This window comes from Nilaparvata lugens, chromosome 7 (genome assembly GCF_014356525.2).
Source record: "Nilaparvata lugens isolate BPH chromosome 7, ASM1435652v1, whole genome shotgun sequence".
Taxonomy (NCBI): Eukaryota; Metazoa; Arthropoda; class Insecta; order Hemiptera; family Delphacidae; genus Nilaparvata; species Nilaparvata lugens.
The window spans coordinates 13,536,228-13,551,566 of NC_052510.1; the positions used below are offsets into that span (position 1 = coordinate 13,536,228).

The following is a 15,339-nucleotide window of genomic DNA, read 5'->3' on the forward strand; positions in this document are numbered from 1 at the left end:
TCACACACATACCTCCTTCGATTGTTATTAGCGGCAAGACCATTGTTAATAGAGGCAGCAGCAGACAGGTGGTTATTGTTAATACGGTTCTGCACTCGCTGGGTGAGGGTCTGAATGATCTCGTCGGGCAGGGGTTTGTCGTTGCGCTGGGGAGGAGAGGATGCTACCCACTGGGGAGGCTGAGGAGCAGGCTGCGCGGTGCTGGCCCAGTGCTGGCCGCCGGAGGAGGACTGAGGAGGAGGAGGAGGTTGTTGCCACACTGAGGAGGTGGTAGAGGTGGAGTTGCGAGGGGAGGCGACCGGGTAGGCGCTCGGATGAGGCGGCACGGGTCGCTTCGGTGGAACGGCCGCCTGCCGTTGTTGCAGCTCCGTTATTCGCCTGTGTTCGGCTTCCTACAAAACAACAATCAACCAATTAATACCTATATGCAGCAGTTGTCACACATATTTATGTAAGTATTAGAAATAAATTGATTTGGTCAGAAAAAATACATTCTATTACCAACATCGTTCACATGATTGTACAATCTAGCATCAAGATTTCTCATCTCCCGCAGACATTTCTCACAAATGTCTTGTCGTCGAAATGCATCGTGAAGTAACAAAAATTAAACAAATACATGTTATATTGAATGTCTCAAGTACAAAACAAGAAAACACTAGCATACAAATATGATAGGGTGTTATTCATAGTGTCTGAAATTTTAACTTGAAAATTACCTATGGTCGAAACTAGTCGTTAAAATATTGTAAAGTTTTTAATGAAGGGTACACGTTTTTATATTGTTTTTATTAATTTGAACAAAAGTAGCCCATATAAGTGAAGTGATTTCATAGTGTCTGGTATTTAAAATGTGCGAGTATTTCAACTTTTCGTTACTTGAGTTTATTATCTGAAATTATCAGAACATTTAGAATAATATTAGTATATTGTCATTTAAAAGCCAAAACCTAATCTCCCAAACCTTTCCTTTAAAACATAATTGAACGGACCCTTTTAGTTTATGTTAATCTTATTTTATATGCAGGACAGTTTGAAATTTGGCAGATCTGAGAAGCATCCAACATGATATACAATCATTCTAAAAACTAGCTCTTTTTTTACCGTATATGGACATTTTTCTAGGATATTCAGGAAATTAACAAACTAGCAATGTCTATATATTCGATTTTTTCTATGTAATTCATGAGGGAACTATTCAGAACATCTGCATTAGATATTATTAGATTACCTTTTTATCTACTCATAGATCATTAGAGATAAAGAGAATAATTGACCATACAAACATCCAATGTTTTAAAACATTCTCTAACAAGTGTTTGAATTCATGAATTTCATTATAATCCAATTATTATACAATCTAACATCATATCAGCCAATTAGTAATACTGAACTCTTCTTTTGATCTATTTTTCTTTTTTCATGAAGGACCAATTCAGCACAATATCTATTATAATTTTTATCGTGATTTCGTGGTACTTTTCGTGAACTTTTTTTGTAAAATATTGTATCACAATTGTTTATTTTGTGTCTTATGTACTATATTTCATAACATTTTGTGAACTGTTTCTTTGTGAATGGAATGAAAAAATTCGATTGTATTCTATTTGTAAATTATTGTTCAATGGCCACGAGAGAGCGATACGGAATACTTCATTACAGAACATTCACATGTCTAGAAACATTCTTAAATTAAAAAGATTTATTGCAATTTAATTATTCTTCTCGATAAGATTCAGAGAAACTAAAAGGAGTTGCAACTACAAGATGGATGCAGTCTCATTAATAGAAGTACTCAATATAAAGTATAAAATATCAAAAAAAATGTATCAACTTTGCATTATTATACATGATAATTTCAAAGATCAGGAACAAATTCAAGATGCCTAATTAATAACATACCTGTATGAGCCAGTGTTGATAGTTGTAATTGTTGTTGTTCTGGTTGTCCTGCTTCGGTTTGCGCTTCATCCAGGTGTCGGTGGCGATGAGACGGGAGCGGGGGGCGGCACTCAGCGCCTGCAGAGTCTGTCGTGTCATCTGCTGGGGACTGTTAGTCCTACAAACAATTAAATAAAACATTAAAATAATTAATAATTTGAAACAATTTCCAATTAACTATTACAAACTTTCAAACTCAAATAATATCGTGGATAAATTTTAAACTATTTACAAAATAAGGTAGTCTATACTTAATGATTCATCATATAATATAGTCTCAAAAAGTTGAATCATTATTTTTAGAATTTTTTAGGAATTCAAGTAGCCTAGCTCATACAAACTTCCAATCTCGAATAATCTTGTTGATGAATATTTAATTATTCAAAGAATAAACTATACTTTATAATGATTCATTATATATGCTGGTTTCAACAAGCTAGTAACATTATTTTTAACAATTTGTTTTTTAAATCCAAGTAGCCTAGTTCTTAAAAACTTTCAAACTAAAATAGGCTCGATGATTAATTTCAAATTATCTACAGAGTAAGATATACTTTATAATGATTCATTTTATGGTTTCAAAACTAGAAAAATTATTTTTCAGGAGATGCCTCTTGAAACGATTCCCATGTCTAATGTCTTGAACTCATGACAACATTTCCTATTACAGTATGATTAAAATTTATAAAGAAAGAATATGAAAGACTAATGATTATTGGAGATATCGAATGAACAATATTTTCAAACACTTATTAGCATTTACTAGTTCATCAAACAATCTATTAAAGACAATCAAGAGACTGTCTATTAAAAATGAATAATCAATAACAATATTATTGGAAAAATTGTATATACAATATTTTCAAACACTTATTAGCGGTTACTAGATAACCAACAAACAATTTATTGGAACAGTAAATATACTTCAAAGATATACGTTTTATATAGAATTCATGCGTTCAATTCAAACGAGTTTTATATCAATAGATGTTTTATATCAATATCAATCTTGAATCTATAATTATTTTAAAATTGATGAATATAAGTTAAGATTGCAATTAATCAAATAGTCTTTTTAAAAAATGAATTTATTTGTTAACCACATATTACAATAATTTTATATCTCGCGATAGAGCTCCGTTCGCTATGTCCGCTAGCTTGGAACTAACTACTAAATACAATGTTACCTTCCACTACAACTATGCTACATCAACAATAATGGAATGAGGAGTGCTGACTATATAAGTAATTAGCTATATAACTCCTCCATCCCTAAAAAGAACTTCGGGGGGTAGGGTTGTTAACAATGTTTACATTGGGTGAAACTTTTCTACTTAGATAACAATACAATAGAACAATTGACATTAGAATAAAGATTACATACAAAATAATTGTCCAAAAACTTATGTTTGTAGTGAAAATACTTTCTTCCCTTATGGGGGTGTACTTGTTAACAGCAATCGGATTAAAATTAAGATGTTCTAAATTAATTGTGAATTCTGGTTCTTGGTCTTCATTCATACTATTGAAAACGTTGTCTAGGTTCAATAACTTAGGTCGATATTTTGATTCAGACAAATGATTAAGTATTTTACCATTATAATAATATGTATTATTGTTGCTATTAATTAAATAAACTCCTTTTACAGATTTTGTTATCGTTTCTGCTTGCTTGTCAATTTTTATGTTTTCTTCATTTGGAAAGATACACAAATAGCTATTCAATTCTGGAATCTCTTTGGGATTCTTTTGGGATTTCTGGTAGTTCTTCTCGATCTTTGTTCCTTTCGTTGATGACATGTTCTTTTCTACTTTGGTTTATTTCCTGTATATGGTCAAATAGTCGTTTAGTTTTTTCTTTGTGATTATTAACATATTCGTTAATAAATCTGTTCTGAATGTCAATTTCGAGAATAGGATTAGATTCTATGTGTCCGTATAAAACTTCCAAAGGTGTCAGTTTTGTAACCGAGTGAATGCTATTGTTATAAGCAATTACGGCGTACTTTACTTTACTTTCAATTGTTTCTGTTTTGAACTCGTCGCGATTATTGAATATTCTGATGTGCTCAATTATCGTAGAATGAAAACGTTCGGCTAAGCCATTTGAAGGCGGATGTTGAGTACTTATCCAGTGCATTTTGATTTTGTGCAATTCTGTCAATTCCTTTACTAAGCCATTATTGAATTCACATCCATTGTCGGCAACTATAGTTTGAGGGATACCATGGTGGGAAAAGAAACTAAGCAGTTTGTCTGCTACCTCAACACTGTTACAACTTGTTATTGGATAGCATTGTGCGTATCTTGAAAAACTATCAATGATCGTGAGAATTTCTTTTTCTCAAATGTTATACTGTCCATGTGAATGATTTGAAGCGGCCTTGTAGCTGTCGGTGTCAAGTTCATTTCTAAATTAAGTGGATTTCGTTCGTACTTTGTTTTGAGACATATCTCACATTTGTTAATAAAATTTTGAATATAATTTTCATGTTGGGCCAATAGTATTTTCTTCTTATCTTATCGTACGTTTCTTGTATACCTCTGTGATTCGTTTTTCCAATATGATAATTATCAATAGTTTCTATTCTGTCGTCTTCATGTGTTACATCAAGTACTTTAACTTTACATCGTACAAGTATGAGTTTTGAAAATTTAAAATTTTTGGCAATCACTGAAGCAAATCTTTCATAGAATTCATTTTCAAAATACAAGCTATATCTAACATTAGGCACTAAATATTCTTTCACGAAGTCAATCACATTTTTATCGAAATTATTCTCAGATATCTCTACTATCATTCTTGTTTTACTATCAAATATTTTATGAATAGTGACTTTCTTTGGGTTATTGCTCACAAGCTTCAATATGACTTGGTTTTTAGCATAGTTAACTGGGTCATCTGAAACTGGTATTTCTACTGATGTGTTACTTTCGTAATTAGAATGTTGCGTATGAGAATTATTTTCTATGAACTCATCTTCAGCAGGACCTATGAAATCTGGTTCATCATTTTCGAATCCTCGAAAAGGGGTTTCGTTTTCAAATCCTCTAAATGGGGTTCCATTATCATCTGTACCGGTTTCATTTTCTAATCTTTGAAATAACGTTTCGTTATCATCCACGTTAGCTATCATAGATTGTGCATCCTCGTTAGGTATGATATTCACTACATTTTCAATGGCTTCATTTATAATCGCATCAATATCACTGAATAATCTGGGTGAGTTTTGGTTGTGTGTGTTATTATTATTCAACTGAATTCGGGAAAGGGCATCTGCGTTTTGATTTGCTGTTCCTTTTTTGTAACATATGTCATAATCAAATTCTTCTAATTTCAGTCTCCATCTTAATAATTTTGAATTCGGTTCTTTCATAGAAAATAACCATTGTAGGGGTTTGTGTCAGTGAATATTTTGAATTTTCTACCATAGAGATAGGGGCGGAAGTACTTGGTAGCCCAAACTATCGCTAAAAGTTCTTTTTCAATAGTTGAATAGTTCATTTCAGTTTCATTGAGGGTTCTACTTGCATATGCACAAGGCAAATCAGCACCGTCTTTGTTCTGACTGAGAACTGCCCCAATAGCTATATTGCTAGCATCTGTTGTAAGGTTGAATTGTTTTTCAAAATCAGGATACTGAAGGATTGGTTCATTAGTAAGGATATTCTTACAATTTTCAAAACACTTAATGTACTCTGGGTCCTGTATATCTATTTTAGCATTTCTTTTCAAACATTTAGTTAGAGGTTTTGTTAAATGAGCAAAGTTGTTAATGAATTTTCGATAGTATCCTAGAAGTCCAAGAAATCCTTTTATCTCTTCGTTGTTTTAGGGATAGGATATCTTTTTATCGCTTCGACTTTGTCAGGATTTGGTTTAACTCCGTTTGGTGTCACTAAGTGTCCGAGAAAACTAACTTCTTTACGCAAAAATTCTGTTTTATCAAGTTGTACTTTGAAGTTGGATTGTCTTAACCTTTCAAATACTTGTCTTAGTCGATCAATGTGTTCTTCTAAACTAGTTGAATAAATAATAATGTCATCTAAATATACTAAACACAATTCATTTTGAAGTCCTCTTAGTATGCTATTCATAGCTTTTTGGAAAGTGGGTGGACCATTTTTGAGACCGAAGGGCATTCGTAAAAATTCGTAATGACCCGTGTCTGTAGAGAATGCAGTTTTTTCAATACTGCTAGGATCCATTTCTATCTGATGGAAGCCAGAGAATAAGTCTAGGGTAGTGAAGTACTGTGCTCTTCCTAATTTGTCTAGAATATCCGTAATATTAGGAAGTGGGAATTTATCGTCTACAGTCTTAGAATTCAAACCGCGATAGTCAATTACAAGTCGAAATTTCTTTTTACCAGAAGCATCTTGTTTCTTTGGAATGACCCATATTGGTGAATTCCAAGGTGAATTGGAGGGTTGAATTATTTTTTGTTCCAACATTTCATAAACCTGTCGATTTACTTCAGTTCTATAGATTTCAGGGTAGCGATAACTTCTTGTATAGACCGGGATTTCGTCGGTGGTTCTTATGATATGCTTTATTTCATTCGTGAAAGTCAAAGGATTTCCATCAATGTGAAATATATCTGAGTAATCTTTAATCACCTGTAAAATAGCTTGCTCTTCTTCGGCATTCATATGATTGGTTCTAATTTTTGATAGATCGATTTTGTTAGTTTTGTGATGGAGTAGATTCAAATTATTACATGCATTATGATTACGTAACTCACTTGGAATAATACAATTATAGTTTTCAAGCGATTCGACTGACATTGGTTTGTGAATGGTAAATTTCTTGTCTGACGTGGTGGGGTTCAAAATAGAACAATAGGCTTTGTTTTCTTTCACTTTCACTAGACACTGAGGAATTTCAAGTCCGGAAAAGTTTTTGTACGATACTATAGCTTCACCTTCATTCATATTTTCAATTGGAATTTCTATAATGGATTGAGTTCTAGCTTTTATCAGAAATGATTTTATTTGTGTCATTTGATTTTTGGTAGGGTTCGTTGACTTCACTTTTGAATCATTTTCTTCAGCGTTAAAATAATAAATAGGTAGTTTCATTCCATTGAAGTCAATGCTGTCATTAATGAAATCCAAATTTATTTTAAGTTTTTTCATATTGTCAAGTCCGAGAAGAAGGTCAAAGTTTTTATGAAAATCAAAAAGATAGAACGTGTGTTTCGATTTTCCTAATAAAGAAATCTTTGTACTGTATTTCTCTTGTGAAATACCATGCGCTGTTGCTACTTCAAAAGGGTCTTCTATCAAGTTTTCTTTGTAACATTCCATACCTATGAATTCTTCACGAATGACCTAGTGCTTCCTGTGTCGATTAGAACTCTAAATCTTGTTTTAGGATCAATGAAGTAGGGAAGTTCATTCTTGTCATCTTGTAAGTTCATAATTGAAAATTTCTTTCGAGGCTCGTATCCTCTAAAAAACACTCTGATTCGGTTTGTTCGGCTGGCTGGAAATACGTTTCATTTTCGTTTTCAACGGAGAGCTGTTTGAATTCGTCTGATAATTCTTTCTGAGCGTTTTCTCCGAAATTATTATCAAACTCATCATTTTGCATTTCGTCAATTGGTCGACCTGTCATTTGAACAGTCTTGGTCTTTTTTGGGGACGATTGTTGATTGAGGAAATGCTCATTGGCGTTGGTTGATACGAATTTTGGGGTCTTGGTTGTTGTAGTTTGGATTTTGAGCTCTTGGCTGATTTGTGTTGAAATACTGCGGTTTGGGTTGATTGTTTTGAAAATGTTGTTGAGGTCTGTTCATGTGTTGATTTTGGAAGTGTTGATTTTTGTTTTGAAAGAATTGACCTTTCTGATTTTGAGTGTGATAGAACTGTTGTCTCTGAGGATAGTTTTGCATTTGATAGCTGGGATTACTTTTGTGTTGGATTTGAGTGTTAGGCTTTTTCAAATTAGAGTGGTCTTGAAAGAAACCAAATTTGAACTGGAAGTCGTTGGATAGCATGTTTAGAGCACTGTCCAACGAACTGGGATTTTTGGTTCTCATGAGAGACCCGAGAGGCTCTCTTAATCCTCTTAGCAATACTCTAAGTGCTAATCCATTTACATACTGACACATGACTTCTGATATTGTAGGTTGTTTGTTCGGAAATACGAGATCTGTAAATTCAGAAGTTTTTGGATTCGTTCATAGAATGAAAAGGGTGATTCACCTGATTCTTGTTTTAGTTCAGCCATTTCAAGATTGAGAGTAAAGCAATCTCTCTTGTCCATGTAACTATTGATCAAAACTTTTCTTACGTCAGGCCAACCATAAGTGTTAGAACTAGTAACAATGTCAAGAGCAGGGCTTTTAATACGGGCAAGAATAGTAGAATACAAGTATTCGTTTTGGAAATCATCTGGATTGGCAGTTACGTAAAATTTCGCTACAAGTTTGTCACAAATTGAAATAAAACGATTTAGCATAGTAGGCTCTCCTGAATAATCAGGGATCATGTCCAAGAATTCTTTCTTAAGGGTAGGTACAGTTTGGGGATTGGTTGCTTTATCATTGTTGGAATTCATGGCTCTTAGTTATAGATAAAATTACAAGAAAAAGAAATACGAAAATAGTAAGTAAAATTAATATTATCCAAGTTTGTAAATCACAAAAGTTTGTTACTCACAATACTAAAATCGAGTTCATCTTGTCACAGTCCCGGGTTGAAAGTCTTCAAAGGTGGAAGTCCTTAGAAGTTGAAGTCCGTAGTAGTCTTTAGAAGTTGAAGTCCGTGGTAGTCCTTAGAAGTTGAAGTCCGTTGTAGTCCTTAGAAGTTGAAGTCCGTAGTAGTCCTTAGATGATGAAGGTCCTTGGTTGTCCTGATATTGAAAGTCTGTTGCTTTTTCTTGATTCAATTTGTAGATGAAATACGGTATTGTTAACACTTTACTATACTGTTCACTTATTTTATAATTTTTCACACTTGTCCCGATATTAGGTGACTGAGTAAGAATATAATTTTGCAATTAACACTCACGAATTTTAATAATATAATAGTTCACCAACTTATTCAATTTGTTACGAAGTTATTTTGATGATTGTTCACTTATTTAAGCCCCGATGTTAGGTGACTGATACAACTTTTTCGTAAGTTCATGAACACTTCATTAACGGTTAAAACCGAAAAACCAATTCTCGTTTTTGAAGTGTCCTACCGACTGCGCCAGTTAAGATTGCAATTAATCAAATAGTCTTTTTAAAAAATGAATTTATTTGTTAACCACATATTACAATAATTTTATATCTCGCGATAGAGCTCCGTTCGCTATGTCCGCTAGCTTGGAACTAACTACTAAATACAATGTTACCTTCCACTACAACTATGCTACATCAACAATAATGGAATGAGGAGTGCTGACTATATAAGTAATTAGCTATATAACTTATATCTATATTCATTGAATCGTTTTACAATCTAAATCAATCCACGCAAGACTATATTTTATAATTAGGCTATAATTTCACAAACTATACAAACTTTCCAGCACTTTCACCAGCTCCGAATTGAGTGTCCATACTTCTTTACAAGAGTACGACCGAGCAAATCTGACATACCGTACTGACTAGCCTTGAGACTGACTAGCTTCTCTCAAGAAGGGATAAGTGATGGAGATGACTCCCTCACTTCTTATCTGGATCACATATGAATGGAGATCACTGTTTTCATTCAGTAAGAGGCTACACCCCATTAAGAAGGAGGCTCAACGCATTCGACACGACCTTTCATAGTGATTTCAAAAGCAGATTTATCATTCAAAGCAAAGAATTAGATGACTGAGAGGACGATGTTATTTTTCAAAAGTAATTAATTGGAAGCCATAACGTAGGAAGAATGGTATAAAGAATGTAACCAGAGCAATTAAATTGAACTGGAAACTTAAATCATAATGTAATAAATAGATTTTAACTGATTAAATACAGGTACTTCTGGATATACTTTTTTCCAAATCTCTCATTCTCTATAGTAAGTAAACTCAAGGTTTTGATGTTAAATTAAGATAATAGATAGATATTTAGATAAATATTAATATTAAGATATTTAGATAGATTGAATACAGTTAATATTTGATATATTTTTCCTAAATCTCTAATTCTCTGTGGTAAGTAATCTCAAGTTTTTGATATTAAATTAAGTTAATGGATCTAATATATCGGAGAAACAAAATTCATACTCATAATTTAATAATTATGTTGGTTTATTTCTACAGTGAATTTCACAGCCATGATTTCAACCAATCAACCCATAAACAGCTTCAAATAAAATAACAGTCTAAAAACAAACATAACCGCTCATTAATCACCCCAATTTTTGACATAGATAAATAGAATAAATAATGTAGCTATCTGAACATAAACAATCTAGAATCTCTACAGCTATTCTCTGGTCATAGGTAGACAAATATTCGACCAGAGGATCTCAGACTGGAATTCAACGATTAACTATAAATTATGTTGGATAGCGGCTAGATATTACCAAAGACCTTAAAGATGCATAGACTCACATGCAGCGCTAGTGTCGTACTTGGAATTGAAATCGGCCATTGAGGGGGCAACCTATAAGATTATTACATACCAATGCCTTTGTAATTTAGAATATTACAAATATATAGATATAATATCTCGTGCTAAAATACCCCAATGGCGGCCTTCAATTTCAAGTATGAGCTATCATTGGGAAGGCATAGGCATTGTGGGTCTATATCTCTTTAAGGTCTTTGGATATTACACTACAGTAGGCTACATACGACAGTGTAATGTGGCCCTAATAAGTATTGATCATCCCACAGAAAAAACATAGGTACTAGAGTAATTCTTTCTTTATTCTTATTCTAAGTCATCTCTCATTCTCATTATTAATTACTACTCTCTCTTAGTATAATTATAAATTTTGGACAATTTCTATCTAAATTTGGGAAAGGAACAGTTTTGGGCTTTGAGCCTGTTGTTCCTTTCCCAATCATTGATAATGAGTTAAGAATGATATTGCATCTATCAATGTGTAAGTAAAAATATTTTTACTTTTCACTGTGAACAATATTATTATTTGCAATACTTATACTTTGTGTTGAAATATATTGTGCATATTTTGTTTATTTGACTATATATTGTAATAAAAATGCAATATTTAATCCTCTTATCCATCCCTATCAAACACGAAATATGAATATATTTGGAATTTTACAACCCAGATTAGTTAGCAATTGGAACAGATTTAATAGTCATTACATTTGCCACATTCTTTATAGAAATATACCCGCCCACATAAAGCAAATAGAAGCCCCTAGCCGTCATTTACAAACGATCTTTAAATATGTGGTTAATTAAAACCGGCAGGGATGCCGCTGATCAGCTCATCTACTCCTCTTACCGATTTTAATAAGATGTTTATATTTTTCTTATATTCATCATCTAATCTTACCGATATTAATAAGATGTTTATTTTTTTCTTTTATTCATTATCTAATCTTACTTATTTTTATAATATGTTTATAAGTTTCTTTTATTCATCATCTAAGATATTGCTCATTTTTTAAGTTTTAAATTTTATCTTGTGCCATGTTAAAGCTGTATACTGTAATATTTATATTGTGCTACTTCAATTCAAACATATATTTTCTTCGTTAAATTTAATTAACCTTTTATATCAAGTTAAATTGTAAATATTCATTATTTTCTTTTTATTAGTACCAAGTTAAGTTTCATTATAACTCTTTCCCAACACACAGACTTGTGTATGTGGGGAAAATTCACAAGTGTACAGTAATGTATTTTTTATTATGTCTGTACTGAATTTGTAAATATAAAACCATAGAGAAACAATAGCATAAATAGATATCCCATGGTATAGGGCGTTTATGTCGCAACTTTTACTGTTATCTCAAGCCGATAGTTCATGTAAATCTTTGCCGTGGAGCTGTGTGACACTGGTAGTCTCTCATATTGTGCCGTTCATACACTCTCACCCCACCAAAACAGTAAAATTTGAAAATAATTAACAGTAATTGGCTTGAGATAACAGTAAAAGTTGCGACATAAACGCCCTATACCATGGGATATCTACTTACGCTATTGTTTTTCTTTGATAAAACTTTATTTGATTCGATTGATTTGATTTAATATGCTGTTTAGTGCAATGGGTCTATCAAGACCTACCTCGTCATAATAAAAATCAATAAATCAAAATCGTCATTTTCAGCAAATACATCTATCCATCTATCTGTCTGTGATGTAAACGTAAACACCAAAAATAACCCCAGTTAACTTCCCTCTCAATAGTTCACTAACCTCTAATCTGCACATATTTGCACCAACCTTTTGACGGGCTTCTCTTGCAGCGGCGTGCGGGGGATGACAAGAGGTTTGGCGGGGGGGATGGGTGGAGGGGGCCGCGAGTGCCGGGTGGAGGGGAGGAGTGGCTGCGGGGGTGGTGGGGGAGAAGCATCCTGCTGCTGTAGGTTGGGCATTGAGCGACGGTAGTCGAGCACCGCCTCGGATGGGTGACCGTCGTCTACCGGTGCCGCAGTCGGCTGCGACACATCCTGTAGCGAGGCGGCCCACTGCTGCTGCAGCACTAGGGTCTCCCTCTGACGGCTCAGCTCTTCTTGTTCACGCTCCAAGCGTTCGCGTTCCGAAATTAGCAGCTCCTGAATGAAACAAATTAATAAAATAGATGAATAAATTATTTATAAAATAAACGAATAAACATTTAATATTCAATTCAATTTATTTCCAAAAAACATAATACACGAATATGAAATACAATATACAACATATTTTGGAATCCCCTACTATAGACTATCCATCTGTGTGTATGGGGAATATATACAAGAAACTATTCTATCATATAGAACCATTAGGGCCAAAGCACAAGATGCATATTACACAGTCATCCGAAGTCAGTTGCCACTAATATTGAAACTATCCGAAGTATCCATCATTTTCAAGTTCAAGATTAATTACCGTATGTGTTGAAATCGAACAGCAGGAAAAATAATGGATCTACAAACCATAGATTCTAATCGCTTGATTACTTGGGAGTACCTTATTTCTCTCAAGTATATTGCTTTGTATTTAATGTAATATTTTGCCGTTGAGTATTATGTTATAATTCTTATTTTTCATTCATTTCTACAGGGCTACTTTATAATATTTCTATATAGAATCATTAATACTCCTTCATTTTCTTTGATGACATGACCGGTTTCGACCAATCATGCCATTATGAAGTGTTAGAAGCTTTGAATAGGATATTATAAGAGCCAAGTCACACGAGGCGTTTTTTTGGTGAATACGAAAGGACAGGACTCTTTCCGATTGGCTGGACAGGAAGCTCACTCGCTAACCCAATCAGCTAATCTGAGAGCTTCCTGTCCAGCCAATCGGAGAGATTCGTGTCCTGTCGTGTCGACTGAAGAAATGCCTCATGTGGCTTGGCCCTTATAGTACTCTATTCAAAGCTTTTGACAATCGATGAAGGCTTGACCTGGATGACTGTGCTGAATAGAAAGTACTATAATCTACAACAAAATCACTATGTTACTATAAACAGAACATTGTCTCCGTTCAAAATTACCAAGTTTCACAATATGACTCCATACAGATACACAGAGATTCTCACAATAATTTAGAAATTCAAACCGCAATCGACCCCATGTAAACTCCGAAAAATTCATAAGAACCGCTTAAAAAATTCACCAACCAAAGCACATTGATCACATATAAAATTTACCTCAGAACGAATCAGAATGAATCTACCTCGAACTAAACAGTAGGACTGAATAAAAGTATGGAAATAGTAGTATGATGTGCTGAGCTCCCCTCCCTAAATACTGCTAAGCTAAAATGAGCGCAGAACAACGAAGCCCTACAAGATGGCTTTCAAACATGCAACGTAATCGTTATTCCCTACGAATATATACTCCAAATGCACTAGATTAGTAATTCTATTTATAGGATATACATTGCATTTATAGGGTCGAATCGTTAGTTAGTACTAGAATTAAAGGTTAGACAATATAAAGGTCAAGTTATTAGTATTGATTTGGTTATTTTGGGTTTTTTATTTAGCTATTTATTTCCTATTGGATTTACAAAATAATAAAATTCCGTTCATAAAGATGATAGAATATCCAACCAATATATATACAACTAGCCAATATATTATACAAGCAAACAATCTAAAACTGTTAGTAGTGTTAACAACAGTGATAATCTTATTTATTCGTGTGACAAATTTCAAGAATCAAGAATGTTTTAATGACTCAAACGAAATAATTGCATTGACAAAATTCACTCCATATGGATACAATTTATCATGATAAAATTAGAAGAATATTCATGAGACAATTTAGAATTCAGAAAATTATACGATCCCCCGGTATTTTACTAGATAAAACAATAAATTATTAGAAGTGAGACAGTAATTATTGAAAATTTTCATGAAATGTGACACAATTATGAATTCAGAAAATTATAAAAACGACCGGTATCTTACTAGGTAGAACAATTCAATAGTTGACAATAATATTATTCACTTGTCCTTGTCAGTTTGGCTAGTGAAAATAAAATTACAGTAACTATATAACCATGGTTACATAGTTACTGTAGTGGAAATCAGTTCAATCAGTCAAGAGTAAAATGTTAAATCTTTGTCAAGCCAATCAATATTTTAAATGCAATGAACTTCTATTAACGATAATCACATCAGGGACTGAGACAGATAACATTAATTGCAACAGATTATCTATTAATTACAAACTACACATAGATCCAGGAATATTAAAACGTTTCAGTGGTATGTTATGTTACGTTAAAATTAGAAATACCTGAATATATCCACATATAATGTAATGATTGTAATATTGTGAGAGTGAAGCCATTGAAATAAATATGAATGAACTTCAATTCATAAAGCTGAGTCATGTTCAGCAACCTTCAATGTAGATTACTGTACAAGAATCAACTTTCAATTATTCATTACATTGCACTGTAATAAATGATAATAGTGATAACCGAATAAGAAGTAAATATCCCAGAATAGCTGAATATTGGAGTTGCTGTACATTCTTTTGTAGTTCTATGACATCAATCAAACTCATTTATTTGAAAAAAAAACAAATAGAATAATATTAATTGATAATTACTATATTCTATCTCAAAGTACAGTATTGATTCTATATTGTCATTTTCAGCTTGACCATCTACCATAGGCGATTAAAATATAATATCCATAATTTATTATTCTCACAGAATGTTTCCAGGTATTGCAGTACAGCACTTATAAAAAATATATAACAAACATTGCTCCGGAAATAGTTTCTCACCATTATAAAAGTAGCTAGAGATTTTATATTTTTCA

General features: G+C 33.0%; 1 protein-coding gene across 8 annotated transcripts in view; it reads right to left on the reverse strand.

The window, feature by feature from the left end:
• The window catches only part of LOC111054515 (uncharacterized protein DDB_G0284459-like), a 316,682-nt gene that overhangs the window by 9,927 nt on the left and 291,416 nt on the right, over window positions 1-15,339 (reverse strand). For 7 of the 8 annotated variants that reach the window (XM_039432095.1, XM_039432094.1, XM_039432092.1 and 4 more), the window contains 3 exons: window positions 12,294-12,625; window positions 1,903-2,059; window positions 13-392 (listed from right to left, as the gene is read on the reverse strand). In XM_039432095.1, the coding sequence (XP_039288029.1) occupies window positions 13-392; window positions 1,903-2,059; window positions 12,294-12,625 (869 nt within the window). The remainder of the gene's footprint in view (window positions 1-12; window positions 393-1,902; window positions 2,060-12,293; window positions 12,626-15,339) is intronic. The other variant, XM_039432093.1, reaches the window with a different exon arrangement.